An 18,415-nucleotide genomic window follows, 5' to 3' on the forward strand; every position below is an offset into this window, starting at 1 on the left:
CGGTATGTGGAATGAAGTGGGCGGGCATCGGGAGGCCACTATGGCACGGGGCAAGCACTATGGGCAGTCTATCTGAAGTGTACCTGGCGTATAAGACGACCCCCCACTTGGAGGCATATTTTTTAGGGCCAAAAAATCGTCTTATACGCCGGCAAATACAGTACATTTGTGGCGAATTGCGTTCTCTTAGATTCACCAGCATCGAAGACTGACAAGAGCTCAGTCACACCATGGATCTGAAGAAGAAAGAAAAAAGAGGAAGATTTTAGCTCGAAAGGTGAGCCTGCTGTCTCTCTGTGTGGAGAAGAGTTCTGGGTCCCACCTGAAGAAAGTTCTAGGCTAATGGTGCACATTTAGTTAAGGGCGGGTTTTGTGCTGTATCTCCTTGAAAGCCAAAACTATTTGCAGATGACTGGTTTGCAGCTTTAAAAAAAGGAGCTACATGCTATCAGGAAAGAAATGGGCCGTAAGTTTCCTGGCTGCTGGGCTGGTTACGGCCGGATATAACTGGGGGCAGTGATCGGCCTGAGATAATAGCCAGCAGGATTGTGGTTATTTCCCCCTTTGGTTTTGGCTTGTGACTTCTTCTTGGTATTAAGTTACCGAGTGTGTGGATATGACCTTGCCTGTGGATAGTTTAACTGCATGCCTAGAAAATATTTTTATTCTAACTCTCAGCTTCAGTGTGTTTACTCTTTCTCTCCCCCCTCTTCTCTTTCTATTTTCAAAGAAGTCAAAACGATCTGCTATTGAAAATAGTGAAGAACATTCAGCAAAATACAGCAACTCCAATAATTCAGGTAACTGGTTATCGATTGTAGTGGAGCCAGCACCCAAAGGCCAGGACCAGGGCCTGTCTATAGTTTATAGAGGGGCCTTGGGTTCTGGTAGCCAGAGAGTGGTGACAAGTGAAGAAAACAAAAGCATTCTGTCCCTAATGAAGGGTACGGCAGCATCATGGCTCACGGAAGGGACCTCAGAGGTCACTGGGTCAGCAGCCTCTTCTCTAAGGGCAGGCCCCATAGTGTGTGGGATAGCAGAAAGCATCGTTCCAGAAGGGCGGGCGGTGAGAGAGCACTGTCCTGAGCTGGCAGTCATCCCTGCCACTCCCGGCTGCCCCTCACCCAGCCCCACAGGCTTCGGGCCTTAATGTCCCCGTCTCTGGACATTAGGGCCAAAGTGATGATCCCTTGAGACCTTCCAGTTCTCCTACCCGTGAATCAGCTTGGGCTTGGCCCTGGAAGGCCAAGGGAACAGGGAGGTTTCTTTCTTTTTTTTTTTTTTTTAATATATTTTATTGATTTTTTACAGAGAGAAAGGGAGAGAGATAGAGAGTTAGAAACATCGATGAGAGAGAAACATCGATCAGCTGCCTCCTGCACATCCCCCGCCGGAGATGTGCGCGCAACCCAGGTACATGCCCTTGACCGGAATCGAACCTGGGACCTTTCAGTCCGCAGGCCGACGCTCTATCCACTGAGCCAAACCAGTTTCGGCAGGGAGGTTTCTTTAGGCTCAGGAATAGCTTCATATACTTTTAAAAAAATCCTCACCCAAGGATATGTTTTTTTCTTTGTTTTATTGATTTTAGAGAGAGACAGAAACATCGACATGGGAGAGAAATATCAACCAGTTGCCTCCCTTATGTGCCCTGACTGCGGTTGAACACGCAACCTGAGAATGTGCCCTTATTAGGAATCAAACCCACAACCATTTCGGGGCATGGAACGATGCTGCAGCCAGCCACGCTGCCAGCCGGGCTAGCTGCATATGCTTTAGGCAGGAGGAGGACCTAGGAGAGAGAGAGAAAACTGAACACGCAGGAGAGCGAGTAATGGGGTGAAAGGCCTTGAAGGCCCAGGACTCAGCATCAAGAGCCCAGCTGGAAGTCTCAGCCTTGGAGGAAGCCCATCCCTCTCTTCCCGGAGGCAGGAGCTGGGGGGGTTGGGGCGGGGGCAGGTGAAAAGGTAGAGGCATTTAAAGGCGGAAAGAAATTGAGAGCGTTCACAGTTCTTGCGTTCTCAGTCTTCTCCGGGAAGTCAGGGAGGGCCTCTGCTGGGGGGAAGGGGAGAAACGGGGTGGCACACAGGCAGACTAGCCCCAGCCAGAGAATGCAGGTGGTGTGGGTGGAGCTGGGAATTAGAAGAGTTGGTAGGAGAGGGGACTCCACAAAGAAGGTGGGAATCATGCTGACACCACTGCCTGCAGAGGCCAGGCCAGAAAAGGGCGCAGGGGGGCTAATAGGAAGGAGAAGGAGGGAGGCCAGGCCCTGGAGGTCCCAGTGAGGACTCAGGCAGGCTGCACGCGTGTGGAGGCTGAGAGGGGAGAGGGGCTGGAGGACGCTGTGGCCTGTGGGCAATTCCGCAGTTGGAGGCTCTTTTCTCCTTGGTGGATGGGATGGACATGGCCAGTCACTATCGTGCCTAAGACCCATGTCTCCAACCAGCATGTCTGACTGGTGGTCCTTCTGTCCAGCAGCCAATTTCTGGCAAAGCAGAGAAAGCCTGACTGTGTTTTCCACCTTCTGAGGCACCGCCTGCCTGCAAGGCCCTGTGCCAGATGCGGCAGATGGGGCCCCGGGGACGCCAAGCACGGCCGTGCCCTCGGGAGTTCAGGAGAACAAACAGCAGTTGATGGAAATGTGCAGATCTTCTCCAGATCCCACGGGATCCCACGTTCAGTCTTCTCCCCATCACCATCTGGGCTGGCACTGCCAAGCAGTAGGAAACAGGGCGGGCTGCGCTTTACCCCCTTTCCCAGTAAAACGCCTCAGTTTACAGAGAGGTGAGAGAAAAGTGGAAATAGTGGAAAGAAGGGTGTGTGGTAGGACAGTTCTCCTCGTGCCCAGTGCCTGTGCCACGTGGGCATGTCCTGTGGGTAGTGGGGAAGGGGATGGCGCAGGCTTCCGCAGAACAGCCAGCGGTTTCTCGGGGGCATGATCACAGCGCTCCCTCAGCTATGGTTACCCCCTCTGTGTGGGGGAGGCTCTCATGTGGGAACCTCTGTCTGCTCTTGGGCTTCTTCCATGTGAGGCTGCAGCGTGTATTCTGGGGGTTGCTGAGCACTGGGGAGATGCTGGGAACTTGGAAATATTTGAAATACAACAAGGTGACTGGGTACAGAAAATGCATGCAACGTAGGGGTGTATGCACATTGTTTTAATGTAAATACGGGTATTTATTGAATTTGGGGTAAGAAAAGGCCTGGGAAATCCACACACTGAATGAATGGGCTGCCCCTACCTAATGGAATGGACCTGCGGATGAAGTGGAGCTTTTACACAGCATTGCTGGGTGGCTGCTGTGGGAATTCCCACCTCCTTGGACGGCCCCGCACCTCTCTGCCCCAGCACGTCTCTGACATGCCAAGGCACCGTCGTTTGTCCTTCATTTCCCAGGGAAGGGGCTTGGGTCAGGAGGAGGGACTGCAGCCAAATGCATAGCTGGTGGGTTTGCAGGGTTGGTTTCAAATAAGCAAGCTGTCGGGGAGCAGCCCAGCCCTAACCTAGCCCTGTGCTGGCGTGGAAGCCTGTGGTCCCTGGTCCAGGCCCTGGATTCTCTGTCCCTCCTCAACTTTTAGCGCAGGCCACACACCAGCAACGGGCAGATTCTCTGACAGTGGTGGGGCCCATCGGGCCAAGCTCCAGGTGTCTTTCCTTAGTCCTATATGTGTTTCTGTGTTTTCTCTTAGCAGGATCTGGGGCCAGCTCACCTCTCACATCTCCGTCCTCGCCGACTCCGCCCTCTACAGCAGGTTAGTGATGGAGGCAAAGTAGCCTGCTCCCTCCTGCAATCCACCTGCAGGGGGAGGAGCCCGGCTTCTCTTCTCACCTGCGCCCAAGCCTTTCAGGGTGGGGCAGTGCCCGTCTCTCCAGAGAACCGGAGGAGTGCACGTTAGCAGTGCCATCGGGAGAGCGGAGGGTCTGCATTTACAGACTCGGGTCTCCTGGGAATGCAGTGGTTGGTTTCGGGGTCACTAGCCACCCTCTACCCCAGGCTTCTCTCTCTGCTGAAAAGCTGCCTGCAGGGCTCCCCAGATTAGAGCTCCTTTGGGCACAGGCTCTGGGTCCACACAGCAGTCGCAGCGCCGCCCAGGCCCTGTCCTTCCCCAGCCCTAACCTAGCCCTGTGCTGGCGTGGAAGCCTGTGGTCCCTGGTCCAGGCCTCTCCAGCGCTCTCCTCAGGGGACCCAGCCATTATGTGGGTTTTGTCACAGAGCAAAACCGGGGAGACGCCCAGGTGTGGGAGGGGAATGACCGCGGCGCTCCTGGGTTCCTGATAACTGTCATCCGGGTAGTCTGTGGCTAGCCTTCGTGTCACCTGTGAATTAAATCAGTTACTACAAGTTCTGTTGGGAAAATGTAGAAAAATGTTAACCCAGGAATACTTACACAAGTCTCTGATTCGGTGGTGTGGCCTCACAATGCTAGCTCCACTCCTTTCATTTTGAACTACTATCTCCTCACCATTTTATAAGCCCCATAAAAACACACTGGAGTCCCAGTATCTCGTTTGTTCTTAAATGAGCCAGAAGTTCTAGATGCCGGCGGAGCTGATCTGCCCCTCAGCTTGCCGCTGGGCGTGGGAGCGGCTGCAGCTACCTGAAGGAGGTCATTGGCTGCGGTTGATGTGTGAGTTGACAACAGCATATGCGTTAGGTTTAAGGCGACACCTGGGAGCTACCAAGTGCATCACTGCTCGACAGCTCTCCCATGCTTCTCTCTGACCTCCCTGGAAATGGGGAGCATGTGTAGGGGGACTGGGTTGAGCAGCTCACTCTGGCCATGGTGTCGTCCTGGCTGGCGGAGGATGGTCCCTGGCGGCTCGCTGCCGAGCGTGCTGGAGCCAGAACCTATTTCAGTAGCAAAGTACCTGGCTCGTGGGGACGATGTTCTTTCCCCTGTCCGACTTTGTCAGCAGGTTTTTATGAGGAAGCCCCCAAATATTGATCAAGACAGAAAATAGACTTCTCTGTCTCTTGTAGAGGTGACCTGTGTCAGCTGATCATAAGTTTCTGGAGATCTGCTGCCCAGATCATGTTGAGCCACTTTCTCCCAGACAGGATGTGCCTTCACACCACTTAGGCATAGTGAGGGCAGTGCGGAGACTGGGTAGTGAGGCTCCATGAGCCCTCCTTTAACAAAGGGGGTGCCTGTTAGAGTGCAGAGCACCTGGCGTGCATGGGATGTGATCCTGGGAAGTTAGTGCTACTTCTCATGTTTAAATGTCTTGGGAAATTCGGTCTATTTGGATTTTTGTTGTTGTTAATCCTCTAATTTACCTGTGGTTTGAAGGGAACTATCTCCTACGTAGCAGGTTTGCATGAGTGGGGGTGACGTTTAGAATGAGAGGAGAAGGAAAAGAAGGATCTTGTAGTTAGAGTCAATGTTGGAAAAACGGAGAAGAGTGGGAGCAGTTGGGGGGCTTCACTTCAAGATAGATCTGTTCAGATCTGATAATATCTCTCTTGAAGGGGAGTCCTAAGCATTCAGAGGGAAAACACAAGTGAGGCCCCAAGCACAGTGCCTGGCAGACATGAGACATCCCCAGCAAATACTGCCCCCTTCTTCCCTTTATCTCCTTTAATATTTTGTTGATGGAATTACCAGCTCGGCCCCCAAAGACTCCACTCTGACCTCTGCTGGGCATTTATTGTAATGCATATCATAAAAGTGATAACTAGCCCTTGACTGTCCACCTACCATCTGAGGCTCTCTGTGGGGCATACAGAGAGTTTATTCATTCGGTTACTCCAGAGGCATTTGTGGGGAGCCTGCGGCATGTCAGGCACTGTGCTTGGCCCTGGGTCACGGAGGTAAACAGGCCGGGCCCCAGCTGGAGCGGGGTCACGTTTCCAGCACCTGTCGGAAGCCCCGGGGTGATAGACACAATTCAGGCAAATGCATTCTCCGGGGCCCAGCCAGGTCATTTTTTTCTCCCAATAGTTCGCTTCCTAGAGAATCCACCTGAGAAACTAGTTCACCAACAGCAACACCTCAAGCTTCTGTTCTGTGGGAGGCCCAGGGTGGCAGCCCTCGTGGACTGCACCATGGGAGCCGTGCGGTCAACCCTGTGGGTGGGTGTGCTTGGACTTGCTTTGCCTTCCAGGCCTCTGCCGGGTGAGAACAGACTGTCAGCCCAGGGTGGCAACTTCTGGCTCCTCAGCCCCTGCCTAGAGGGGTCCTTCCCCCCAGGCTGGAGGCCGGCTTCTCACTGGGCTCGGCTTTCTCACTGCCTCCCTGCACGCTGCCCACCTTGTTGCTGGAATCATTTACTCCAATTGATGTCTCTGCTTCTAGGCCAGGCTTATGGTCTAACTAAATCAAGGAGAGTGTCTTTCAACTTTCTGATGAAATGCGATTTTCTCAAGAAATGAAGGAAAATTCTTCATTTTCAAGGGCTAGTATAAAAAAGAATTCCCTGTTAAGGTGGCAACTCAGTGTGGGAGCTCTTGGGAGTTACACCTTGGGCCAGGAGCCTAAACTTGAGAGCCGCCACTCTGCTGGCTCTGGGACCTGGACAAGACACTAAGCCTCCCTGTGTCTCAGTTTCCTTTTGTAAAGGAGGGTACCAGCAGTGCCTGCCTCGTCAGGTCAGTAAGGGGATCCAGTGAGGACGAGGTTAGGGCAGTGGCTGCACACAGGAAGCCCGCGGCACACTGAGTTCCCAGGAGACCTTGAGTGAGTCACTTCTCGTGTCTGGGTTTCCTCACCTCCCCCATAAAAGACAAAAGGGTGGGGGTGACAGGATACTGTCTCCCAGTTCCTTCTAATCAGGCTCCCCGTACAGCTGCTGTGAGCCCTGCCTTTGACAGTTTGCACAGCAATAACTCAACCTGGGCAAGTTCATTGTCACAGCATTGCTTTTTTTCCTAAAAGAGCGCATGTTAAGCACATTCATGGTGGTGAACCCGCACAACCAATGGGTCCGGTCTGCCTGTCACTACTTGAGCCAATTAAGCAGAGACAGGGTTGAGTCATATATGAGCGTTTATTCCAGTATTGTGGCAGTATGGGGGAGCAGCAGGTCATCCACAAAAATCTGCCCCACTGCCCTCCATAAGCCAGCTGCTTATATAGGGTAGGGCAAGGATTACATGGGGAAGTAGGGATTACAGGCATGGGGAAGTAGGAGGCTGGGGTGGGACTCCACTGTTTGGGCAACAAGGCTGTCAATCTTTCCATGATAATAGGCAGTTCCTGAATGCAGTTCCTTGGAATGTTTAGTCATTCCAAGGTTGACTCCTGGGTGCAAAGATGACTCCCAGCCAGGTTAGAAGGTACTTTCTCTAATCAGAACAAAACAGTCCAGGTTAACAGGGCATGATTAATATCTCTTCTTTCTTATAACTAAGAGCTAGTCCCCAGTATTCTATTTGTGCCCCTAACAGTAGTTGAGGGTGGTCCTAGCTCAGTTACTTTTAGGATGGGGCAGAGGTGACAGATGTTTGTGAGTGAAGTGGCCGTAGTCTCAGGAGGCCTTTCCAGCGTTTGTATATACCAGGGGTCCTCAAACATTTTAAACAGGGGGCCAGTTCACTGTCCCTCAGACCGTTGGAGGGCCGGACTATAGTTTAAAAAAAAACTATGAACAAATTCCTATGCACACTGCACATATCTTATTTTGCAGTAAAAAAACAAAACGGGAACAAATACAATATTTGTATTTGCATGTGGCCCGCGGGCCATAGTTTGAGAACCCCTGGTATATACTATAGGGACTGGGGCCTGTCCGGGTGTGTGTACCTCCCTGCCCTCGGGCCTCCTCTTGAGGGCCTCACCAATTTGACAGGAGAAATATCTTTCCCCTCAGTTGGCCGGCACTTCCAGCAGTGGGGTGCGAGTCTCTAAACCTCTTTTTCAGTGAGAACATTCCTAGCACTTTGTTTTCTGCGAAAGGTTGTGTTTCCTGCCTCTAGAAGCAAGGGTATGATCTAGGGCAGCGGTCGCCAACCTTTCGGACCTTTTCCCAACCTCTCAGACCTCGGACCACCGGTTGGCAACCGCTGATTTAGAAGGTCCCAGTTTACACACATCAATATTCCCGTCCACCCTCCCTTTGGGAGCAGGCAGCTTTTGCAAAATATTGTCTTTATTTTTTTTAAAAAAAAAAACAGGTTTGCAAAGAGTATTTAGAGAAAGCTAAGTAAGCAGGAGGACCTAGATTCTTTTGTTTTTAATCGTATTTAACACATTTTGAGCACTTATTCTGTGATAGGTATTGTTCTAAGTGATGTGTAGTCATTGTTTCATTTGCTCCCCATGAATACCTTTCTATCCAAGGAGAATGGATTTTTCTGGTGCTCCATTTTACAGACAAAGAAACTGAGGCTCTAGTGGGGTTAAAGGACTTTGGCCAAGGTCACACAAGTGGGGGATGCTAGAGCCAGGATTAAAATAGCTCTGTCTTTGCTCACTTACCCCACGGCCTGTGGGTAAGCGCTGTGTGTGGTTGGTGGGAGAAGGACCCTGAAAGCAGAGTCAGAAATCCTAGGCCTGGTTTGTGGCTTCACCACCTTCCAGCTGTGACCTTGGACGAGTAATTTGCATTCTTCAGAGCTGCCTTTGGAAAGATGTCCTGGTCTTGACTAGGTAGATAATGTAGAGGACAAGGCTTTAAAAGCGGTCAAATGCTATCAAGTATAAGCGATGGATGTCCTGCAAGAGAATCCTAGCCCTTCTTGCTTGCAGTCTATAATTTTAAGCAATAATTTTGAAGAGAGAGAGCTGACAGTGTAGAAACCCAGTCTGTAAGAATGACTGGAGAGAGGGAAGTTTCCTATCTGGACGGGAGCTGGAGGAGGGAGAACAGAGCCTATGGCCCTGAGTGACTGAGGACTTGAGTAACAGGATGGAGGGTTAAGAATAAATAAGGCACAAAAAAAGAGATGAAGTTGAGAATGTTGGACCATAATTTGTGTAGCCAAATCAAAGTCTGAAACCCACTTTAGGTTCAAAATCAATGTCTCAAGCCATAAGGATGTTTAGTAAAACCTACACAACACAGAGCAGTCACCGTCTTTGGGATGAACAGGTCTGCCCTGCAGTGCTGCTCTCCTGCCCTCCCCAGCGCCTTCCACGCCCAAGTGTGGGGCTCTCCCCAAAGCCCTCCGCTGGTGGGGTGGGCGTGGGGCTGGGGCTGGGCAGTGTCCCCAGCACCCTCCCTGCTGCACCGAGTGACCTGCCTCACGGGGCCTCACTTCCTCTGGGCAGCGGGCAGGTTGGTTCAGTGGGGACTCCGGGATTCACTGTCAGGGAAAGTGTCCTCTCTTAAATTTCACTTGCAATCTAGACAGGAAGAAAGACGTTGTCCTTGGTTTGTTTGTTCTTTTATAATGGTTTTATATCTTACGTAAACTAATGCCACCCACTGCCCAGTTCAGCCTCCAGCCCCAGCAGCCTTCAGGGGAGGGGCCACCTGCTCCTGCCCAGGTGCTCCACTTTAGACCTGCCCTGCGTCCTTGCTCTCCCAACTCTGAAAAGATGTCTCCATCTTATTAATTAATTAATTAGTTTATCCTCACCCAAAGATATTTTTTCCATTGATTCTAGAGAGAGTGGGAAGGAGAGGGAGAGACAGAGAGAAACATCGATGTGAGAGAGATACCTTACTTGGTTGCCTCCCTCACGCCCCTGACCAGAGCCCGGAGCCTGCAACCAAGGTACATGCCCTTGACCAGAATTGAACCCGGCACCCTTCAGTCTGCAGGCCAACCCTCTGTCCACTGAGCCAAACTGGTTAGGGCTTCTTTTTTAAAAAATTAAAGAAATATATATTCTTCTGATCTCAGAGAGGAAGGGCAAGGGAGAGAGAGATAGAAACATCAATGATGACAGAGAATCATTGATCGGCTGCCTCCTGAACATCCCCTGCTGGGGATTGAGCCCACAACCTGGACATGTGCCCTGATTGGGAATCTATCCAGTGGCCTGATACATAGGTCGATGCTCAACCACTGAACCACACCAGCCGGGCCGTGTGTCCATTTTAAATTATAGAACATTTGCTTGGAAAAAGTTATGAGTTCTAGTTTTTCTCCCCTCTTATTTAGTAAGAGACCCAAGGATACTCCTAGTGCTCATTCCACTTTTCAGGGAAGGAAAAAGCTTCCTGGGTCTTCTGAAGGGAGTGTTGTGCTTGTCAGTAAGTAAAAATAGCAACCAACTGGCTCCACAAAAGAAAAAGACCACAAGGAAGAAAGCGACTCATTGGTTACCACATGCGTGTATTTGCCATGTTCTAAAAGGGTCACAGCCGTGTACTAGCCAGTGCATCTCGTGCTTATCTTACATGTCTCCTAGTTTGGCAGTGAGAATAACCAGCATGTGATTCAGACTAATATTTTGCTGTCTCTTACTATTTGATTAAATGACACTAAAATCTGAATAATGACTGTCCTCTCTCTCTTTCTCTCTCTCTCTTTGCTGTTTTCAGTAGAGCATGCGCCCTTTTGAACGTGAGTTTTTGGTAAAGTAAACTATACGGATCCCTCTCACTTTAAAGATGCTGTTTCTGAATGTGAAATGGGACCCAGTGCATCTAGTCTCTGAAGTGATGAACAAATGGGGAGGGAGACTTGAGACCATTTCCTTCGCTGAACATTAAATGAAATGCAGCATCTTTAAAATGCACCCAAGTGACTTCATTTACCTTCATTTCATTTCCATCATGACCTTCAAAATCTTCCTTTTCACTCTGATTTTAGTTTTAAAATACAGCTCTAAAACCTACAAGTCAACTGTATGGCATTTTGGTATATTTTAATTTTGGAAACTAGGCTCTCAGAGTCCTGTCCCTGTAAAAATGTTGTTCCTTGTTACTCTGATGAAGGGGAAAGGGTGCTGGCAGTTGAGTTCTTGGCTATGGAGAGACAGCTTATTGGGAAAAGCGGTTCTTTTTCACACATCCTTAATAATTCTTGAGTTGGGACGTGACTGCAGCCTCCTCGTCCTTCTGAGACAAAAGGTGAAGGCAGATCCCAAGAGCTGGGGCCGCCTGCTTCCCAGGGTCCTGCTCTCCATTTCCTCGAGGGTAGTTGGCAGGACTGGTGGCCGTGTGGCCTCCCCACCTCTGTGTGTGTGGACCACAAAGGAACACAGACTTACAGACACCTGTAGATTGCTAAATTGGCCCAAGGCAAGGGGACCCACAAGGCTGGCAAGGATGTTTCCAACCTACGCTCTGGTTGCAGCCGTCGGTGGCCTGTTCCAGCCTCGGTGGGATTGCCAGGTACCCATTTGGTTTGGTCATGGGGTTCTGGGGAGGGGAGAGTAGTTGACTCTTGAGGTTTTTGTCTAAGACAAAGTGAGACAGAGAAGTCAGGCCTGACTGGGTTGTGATTGTAGACAAGCTGTCTGGAGCTTCCCTCATCCGGGGTGTTGCAGAACTCTGTTTCTCAAAGCTGTGTGAGTTCAGTTAGTAACCTAACAGGGAAGCTGTCCGGTGTTGTCTGTGGCCTGGGGATAAGGCTGTGGAAGCCTTCTGTTGGGGAGGAGCTCAGTCACATTTGAGGAATGGGGCGCTCAGGTTTGTCACAGGCCAAAGAGCCAACTCTGAATCGGCCCTTGTTACCCTTCCTCCCCTCCCCGCTTTGTTACCGATATGTTGTAGCTGAAGCCCCAGTGAACTGTAAAGGAGGCTTGTGGACTATAGAAAAGACAAAAAGAAGTTGCTGGGCCTAGAGTCAGACTGGGAGTCCCGGAGTCTGTGTCCTTGCCTCCTCCAGGAGGCCTTCTGACTCCTGGTCCTCCTCTCCCCTCCCGAGTGCTCTGAGCTGGCGAGTTGGGTTCCCTTGTCCTGATCGTGCACATCAGTATCTGCCCCAGGTGTCGCAGGCCCCTCGAGGCAAAGTGGACGTCATGGGATGTCAGGCCTGCGATTGGTCGGCCCCTGTGGGCAGACATCAGGGTGACCTTGGGACCTTGCTCTGTGCTCCTGGATGAGCAGCTTCTGCTTTCGCACAGCCCTCAGCTTCCCATTTGCATTGCAGACACAGTTACCCCATAGCACTTTGGACAGTGTATTTATTTATACCACATACCTATTCCAGGAAATTCACTGCAAGTGGTAACAGTCTCAGCATTTACTTGGAAATGAAGGTTCAGTTACAAACGCCACCCCCCAACTCCCAAACCTTGTGGTAGTGAATTTGCATTTTTAATTTTGAGCTCCTGGTAATGAGGCCAAAGTCAAGGGTTGGTTCCTTATGAAGACCAAGCAGTTTTGTCCAGATGGCAGCCCATGCCCATGTCCAGCCGGCAGCCCATGCCCATGTCCAGCCCTGGCAGCCCATTGCTAGCCTCCCAGGATCCTGGGCCGGAGGGGCATCCTCTCTGGATGGCAGTTCCATGTCGTGAGGACACAAGTGCTGTTGCAGTCCAGACCCAGTCTCATCTGTAACCCACAGGGACTCTTCTGCCAGGTTCAGAGCACAAAGCCGGAAGGCGGAAGTGCCAGTGCCCACCCATACATGTTAGGCCCTGAACATCAGTCCAGATTCTGCTGCCCTTTTCTGGTCATTGCATGGCAAGCGGGGAGGGTGGGGGCATTGGTGCTGCTCAGTCCTCCGGACTCTGCTGCAGTTCAGTTCCGAGAGCTTTCAGAGGCGCAAGTCCCCTTCCTCCTGGTTTTTCACTGGTCACTGTCTAAAACGCCCCTCAGAGGAATGCTTGTATCACATACCCCAACACTCGTTTTACGTTTCAAGTCCCTTTTATCTTTGTAACCCAGTAACATAAGGCCAGGGACATTTTCCCACACTCCACCTGACATAATCGAATTTCATTCATTAGTTGTTATTGTATAGAACAAATAGAAACCACATTTTGTTCATTTGTCTGTTTAATGTTTGTTTGTATTGCTCTATCATTTGAGAATTCCAAGACTGTAAAGCATGAGTGTGTGTGTCTGTGTGATTCTTTAATTTCAGCTGCCTTAGGTTTGGGTAAAGATATAAAGAAAGGTAAGTGGTTTTCTGTGAAACACAAGATTTTAACCATTGCCTGTCATGTACTTACCTAAGTATTTTATTGGCAACCCTGAACCACTTATCCATATAAATGCATGGGGTGATTGGTATGTTTACCTGTTAACACCACAGTCCAGGAGCAGTTTAGGGGGGAACCACCTGGCAGAATGGTGTAGCCCTTGGAAGGGGTAGAGGGTAAGGCTCGAAACAGGTGGGTGGAGTCACTGAGAGCTGCAAGGTTCCCAGGAAATGGGGCAATGAACTCTGTGGCACAGGCAGGTCCCTTAAGGCAGGGCTTTTTCTGTATTCAGTCTTTATTTTGTCCTGGGAGAGCAGTTCATTCATTCAGTCAGAACTGTAACATTCAAGTGCCAAATGTTTGTGTGCCTGGAAGCTAAGGGAAGTTTGAAACACATGTCTAGCTCCCTTCTTGCCCACCAGGGTAGAGTTCGACATTCCATCTCTCCTGATGCTTTAGCGAAGATATAGGGTTAGTGCAGTTGTGTCTGTTCCTGGGTTGGGCCACAGCGGAAAGAGGGGAGCTTGAGGAGGACTCCTCCTTGAGAATCCCATTGCTGGGAAGAGAGAGCTCTTTGCCCTCTACTTTGCATTGCAACAATTATTAGCTTTTTGTATTTCTTTAATGCATCCTAATAGGAAATGATTATTTGAGATAGATGCCCCTGAGGAACCCATAACCCTGTAGGCACTGGTGTCTTGCCAAGAATACTGAGTGGTTTGTCATTTTATATTAAATCACATCCTTCAAATATTGTGTGTGTTGAAGCATCTAAAGAACTGTTCACCCCTTATTATTGACTAGAGGCCGAGTGCACGAATTCGTGCGTAGGTGTGGTCTGGCTGGCCTACCCCGACAGGGGCCGATAGGGGCCCATTGGACTGGGCCAGCTGGCCCCTCCCCAGATCAGGGGAGGGGCGGGGGTAAGTGGGGACAGGGCCAGCCAGGGGGAGGGGCCACAGGCAGTTGGCCGGCACACCCCACCCTCAATGGGGGGCAGGGGGGGAATCAGGGGACAGGACAGCCAGGGTGGGGACGCTGATCAGGGCCCAGATCAGGCTGGTTGGCTGCTGCAATGTGTGTCACAGCCACTGGTTGTTCTGGTTGCTGAGCTTTGAAATATATAGATATTCAGGTAGCTCAACTCTGCATACAGATGTTTATCTTTTTTTTTAATCCTCACCTGAGCATATATTTATATTTTTATTGATTTCAGAGAGGAAGGGAGAGGGAGATAGAAACATTAATGATGAGAGAGAACTATCAATCGGCTCTCTCCTGCACACCCCCTACTGGGGACTGAGCCCACAACCTGGGCATGTGCCCTTGACTGGAATTGAACATAAGACCCTTCAGTCTGCAGGCCAACACTCTATCCACTGAGCCAAACCAGCTAGGGCCAGATGTCTGTCTTTGCTAGCTCAGGAGTTGGTGGGCCTAATTAATGTAGCTGATGGAACTTTTCTTTGGGGAGCATTACTAAAATTTGGAAATGGAGTTAGAGCTTCATCTATCCGGAGAGAATGTCACTATATAGTTTCATGTAATCTGTGATATTCAGTCTTCACACATGACTGTTATTTGGGAGAAATGGCAACCTTTAATTAAAATTCCCCTTTGATGCTTCTAGCTTTCTTGTTCAGTATTTTAAAAATCATGCAGTACTGGGCATCTTGCCCTGTGAGGGAAAACACTTGTCTCACTAAAGTCTGTTCGCTCCGCCCAGGACTGAGCGGTAGCATGCATGCAGGGGGTTTGGAGGTGATGCTGACTGTCCCTTTTTTTTTCTACAGGGATTTCCACATTACCTCCACCTCCTCCACCTCCGCCTCCACCACCAGCAGCTCCCTTGCCTCCTTTGAGCACAGAGGTAGCCACACAGCCGCAGCCCCAGGCTGTGAATGGCATGAGCCGAGGGGCCTTACTCAGCTCCATCCAGAATTTCCAAAAAGGAACTCTGAGGAAAGCCGAAACCTGTGATCATAGTGCTCCTAAGATCAGCTAAAGTTTCGTGTTTACACTTGGAGGGAAAAGTTTTTTTTTTCTACACACCTCCAACCACTAAAATACCCTCTTCCTGGATGAAGAACTGCTGAGCCAGTACAGCCACGTTCTGTTTTGCAGATGCTCATGTAAGTGGCTTTTCAAGAGGGAAATATTCAAGTAGATGATAAAATTGCTGCCTTAAGAGATCTTTTGCTCCTTTATTACTGTTCTAAAGGAGTTGTTCATCCTCTAATGGGCATCTTTTGGGAGCAGCAGCATATCAGAATCAATATTTCTACCAACTGAAACGGACAAAAACAATGACAATATTCAGTCGCAGCAGTGAATGGCCTTTGTATTGCAATCCTTCCTATGTCGTCAGGCAGCTCCTAGAAACGTTCCTAAGTTTATTTCTCTAAAGCATTTTCTGGTTATTCTTAGATTGTAACTCCCATACCTGCTCCCTGAATTTCATCTTAGACATTAACACCATAGTCCAAAGCAACTGAATCAGAGAAGCAACTGATGTCTTCATTTTCCCCTCCAATAGGATGGGGAAAATGTGTATTATTCTCTAATGGGAATACCATTGTGGATATAGAACTTGGGCTGCTAAAGCAACTACTCTAGACTCATATTTCCTTATAGGTAGAATGCATTGAACAGACAGAACTGTCACCATCAGAAAATGCTCTTGTCTATTAGAGGATCTTACTCCTAAGCAATTAAGTTTGTGTTTTGTGGGGAATTATTGTTACAACATAAGAGAATTTGGCATTTATAGAATTCTGACTTTGGAAAGGTTTATTCAAATACATCATCTTTAAGTGTTACTCGTTTATTAGGAAGATCCTTTATCTTATAATTTGCTTAATCCTTAAATAAACGGCACTTTAAAGGATTATAAGTAATCCATTTAAAACTTAAAGTACACACATCAGTGTTGGTTACTATGCAGAGAGAACGTCATTGTCTATAGTTTCATGTAATCTGTGATAAATATGTTCAGCTGTATTTTTTATTAAAATAAACCATGTCAAGAAAATGCGTTGTCTATAGCTTGGCTAAATATTTTATTTTAAAATACATTTTTATTAATTTCAAAGAGGAAGGGAGAGGGAGAGATAGAAACATCATTGATTGGCTGCCTCATCCAGCCCGCAACCCGGGCATGTGCCCTGACCAAAATCGAACCTGGGACCTTTTAGTCCGTAGGCCAACACTGTCTTTACTAAGCCAAACCAGCTAGGGCATATTTTCCCTGTTAGTAAGCAATCCTGTCTTGCTGTTTAAATTAGGCACTATTTGTATGCTTTTATAACTAATTTAAACCTGTTTTTTCCGTTGTAACTTCTGAAGAAGGCAATGTATAGCAGGTCTGTTTTTTGTCAATAGAAAAATACCTGACATGAATTTTGCTTTAATTTTAAAGGGAATCTGCCCTGGCCAGTGTTGCTTAGTGATTAGAGTGTCGCCCCATGCACTAAAGCAGTGATTCTCAACCTTGGCTGCACATTAGAATCACCTGGGGATCTTTTTAAAATCCTGATTTCTAGGCCTTATCCTCCGGAAATTGTTTCTTTGTTACTAATGTTGTGGCCCCACCCCATAACAAAGAAACAGAATTTCCGGAGGATGAGGCCCAGAAATCAGGATTTTAAAAAGATCCCCAGGTGATTCTAATGTGCAGCCAAGGTTGAGAAACACTGCACTAAAGGGTCATGAGTTCGATTTCCAGTCAAGGGCATGGACCTAGGTGGCAGGTTTCCCACCCTATTCAGAGCAGGTGTGGGAGGCAATCAATTGATGTGGCTCTCACATCTATGTTTCTCTCTCTCTCTCTCTCTCTCTGTCCCAACCCCACTTTCCTCTTTCACTCTAAAATCAATAGAAAAAATTTCCTCAGGTCAGGATTAACTCTCAAAAATAATTTTTAAGGGAACCCTATTAGAATAGACATGGACAAGGTTGATGTGGGCTGAGAGATTAATGATTTTAGATGACACTAATTTCTTAATAGAATTTTAAAACTTTCACCCCATTTATTTTCAAGAATATAAAAATACAAATAGTCATAGTTAGGAATTCCTTTATTCCTTATCAAAACAATCTAAAAGTAAATGTAGATCATATGCTTTTTTTCTTTACATACAAATTGTCTTTTTGTATATATATATATATATATGTGTGTGTATATATATATATATCTTTCATCAGGACTCTGCCATTCATACTTTGTCCTTCCATTTAGAGGGCAAAATTTTACATTAGTCTTATTCAAAGAAATAGCAATTGTAACAGACAAAAAAAACAGGCATGGAGTCTAGGGCAGTAAGAATGGAGTTTTCCACTTACAAGTACATTCTTCCCAGTACAAAACATTAACGACTTGTAAGATCTTACCCTTCAATCCAGGTAGTGTCATTAAGTATTTAAATAAATTCCAATGACTTGATATTCAAGTCCAAACTAGATATTCAATGTTTTCTTTATTGCAAATATGATGTCTTTAACCTGAGGTACAGAGTTGTCTTCTAGAATCTTTGCATAGGGCATAGGGACATCAGCTCCGGTGACACGAACTGCAGGAGCATCCAGGAAATTGAATGCAGGGCCTAGGAGAGAAGGAGTAATGAGAGCCAAGAAAAGCCAGCTCAACACCAACACCTTCGCACAAAAGGTGTGGCCACCGCCGAAAGATAAGAATCTAAAGGAATGTTAATTCTGGGGATTGTTTCTGGTTTTGAACATTTACCCAAAGAAAAAGTGCCACGCTGACAAATTGGAGGTTCAAGTCATTTGGCCTCTCCTAGCTTTTAATCTTGTTATGCAGTATCAGGGTACACAGTGTATACTATAAACTATGACTATTAAAACTAGTTTTTCTGAAATACCTTCCATGATCCTGGCACAAATTTCAGCTCCTACTCCAAACTGTGGCCACCCTCCTTCCACAGTTACGAGATGATTGGTCTTCATGACACTGGCTTCTATTGTTTCAACATCCATTGGTCTGATGGTTCGCAGATTTATCACCTAACCAGATAAAGTAAGACATAAGCTTTAGAGAGCCACTGCATCGTAAATACAGTCTTATCCCCATAATACCACTTTAGGTTTCCTATTTATCTTTGGGTCTAGGAAAATCTAATCTGCCTATTCATAAACAAGAAGTAAGAGGGAAAATTTAATTAAAACAAAAATCTTTATCTCTTACCATAGCAGCTGCTGTTACCTTACAGAATTCACTTATCCTCCCTTGACTTTAACTTCCCTCTCATCAAAATAATAACTGCCCGGCCTGTGTGGCTCAGTTGGTCAGTTGGAACCATGAGGTCACGGTTCAATTCCTGGTCAGGGCACATGCCGGGGTTTCGGGCTCGATCCCCAGGGTTGGGTGTGCAGGAGGCAGCCAATCAATGAGTCCCTCTCATCATTGATGTGT

General features: G+C 48.1%; 2 protein-coding genes across 2 annotated transcripts in view; one reads left to right on the forward strand and one right to left on the reverse strand.

Moving 5' to 3' along the window:
- Positions 1–16,017, forward strand: part of PXK (PX domain containing serine/threonine kinase like) — a 52,532-nt gene extending 36,515 nt beyond the window's left edge. The window contains 4 exon segments of the mRNA XM_015558216.1: positions 191–277; positions 731–800; positions 3,691–3,753; positions 14,778–16,017. Coding sequence (XP_015413702.1) covers positions 191–277; positions 731–800; positions 3,691–3,753; positions 14,778–14,989 — 432 coding nt within the window. The 3' untranslated portion in view covers positions 14,990–16,017.
- A 1,025-nt stretch (positions 16,018–17,042) lies between these two features.
- The window catches only part of PDHB (pyruvate dehydrogenase (lipoamide) beta), a 9,798-nt gene continuing 8,425 nt past the window's right edge, over positions 17,043–18,415 (reverse strand). The window contains exons 7-8 of the mRNA XM_006779126.2: positions 17,865–18,006; positions 17,043–17,585 (exon numbers count right to left, since the gene is read on the reverse strand). Coding sequence (XP_006779189.1) covers positions 17,440–17,585; positions 17,865–18,006 — 288 coding nt within the window. The 3' untranslated portion in view covers positions 17,043–17,439. The remainder of the gene's footprint in view (positions 17,586–17,864; positions 18,007–18,415) is intronic.

Source organism: Myotis davidii, unplaced genomic scaffold, assembly GCF_000327345.1.
Source record: "Myotis davidii unplaced genomic scaffold, ASM32734v1 scaffold189, whole genome shotgun sequence".
In the NCBI taxonomy this organism is placed as follows: domain Eukaryota; kingdom Metazoa; phylum Chordata; class Mammalia; order Chiroptera; family Vespertilionidae; genus Myotis; species Myotis davidii.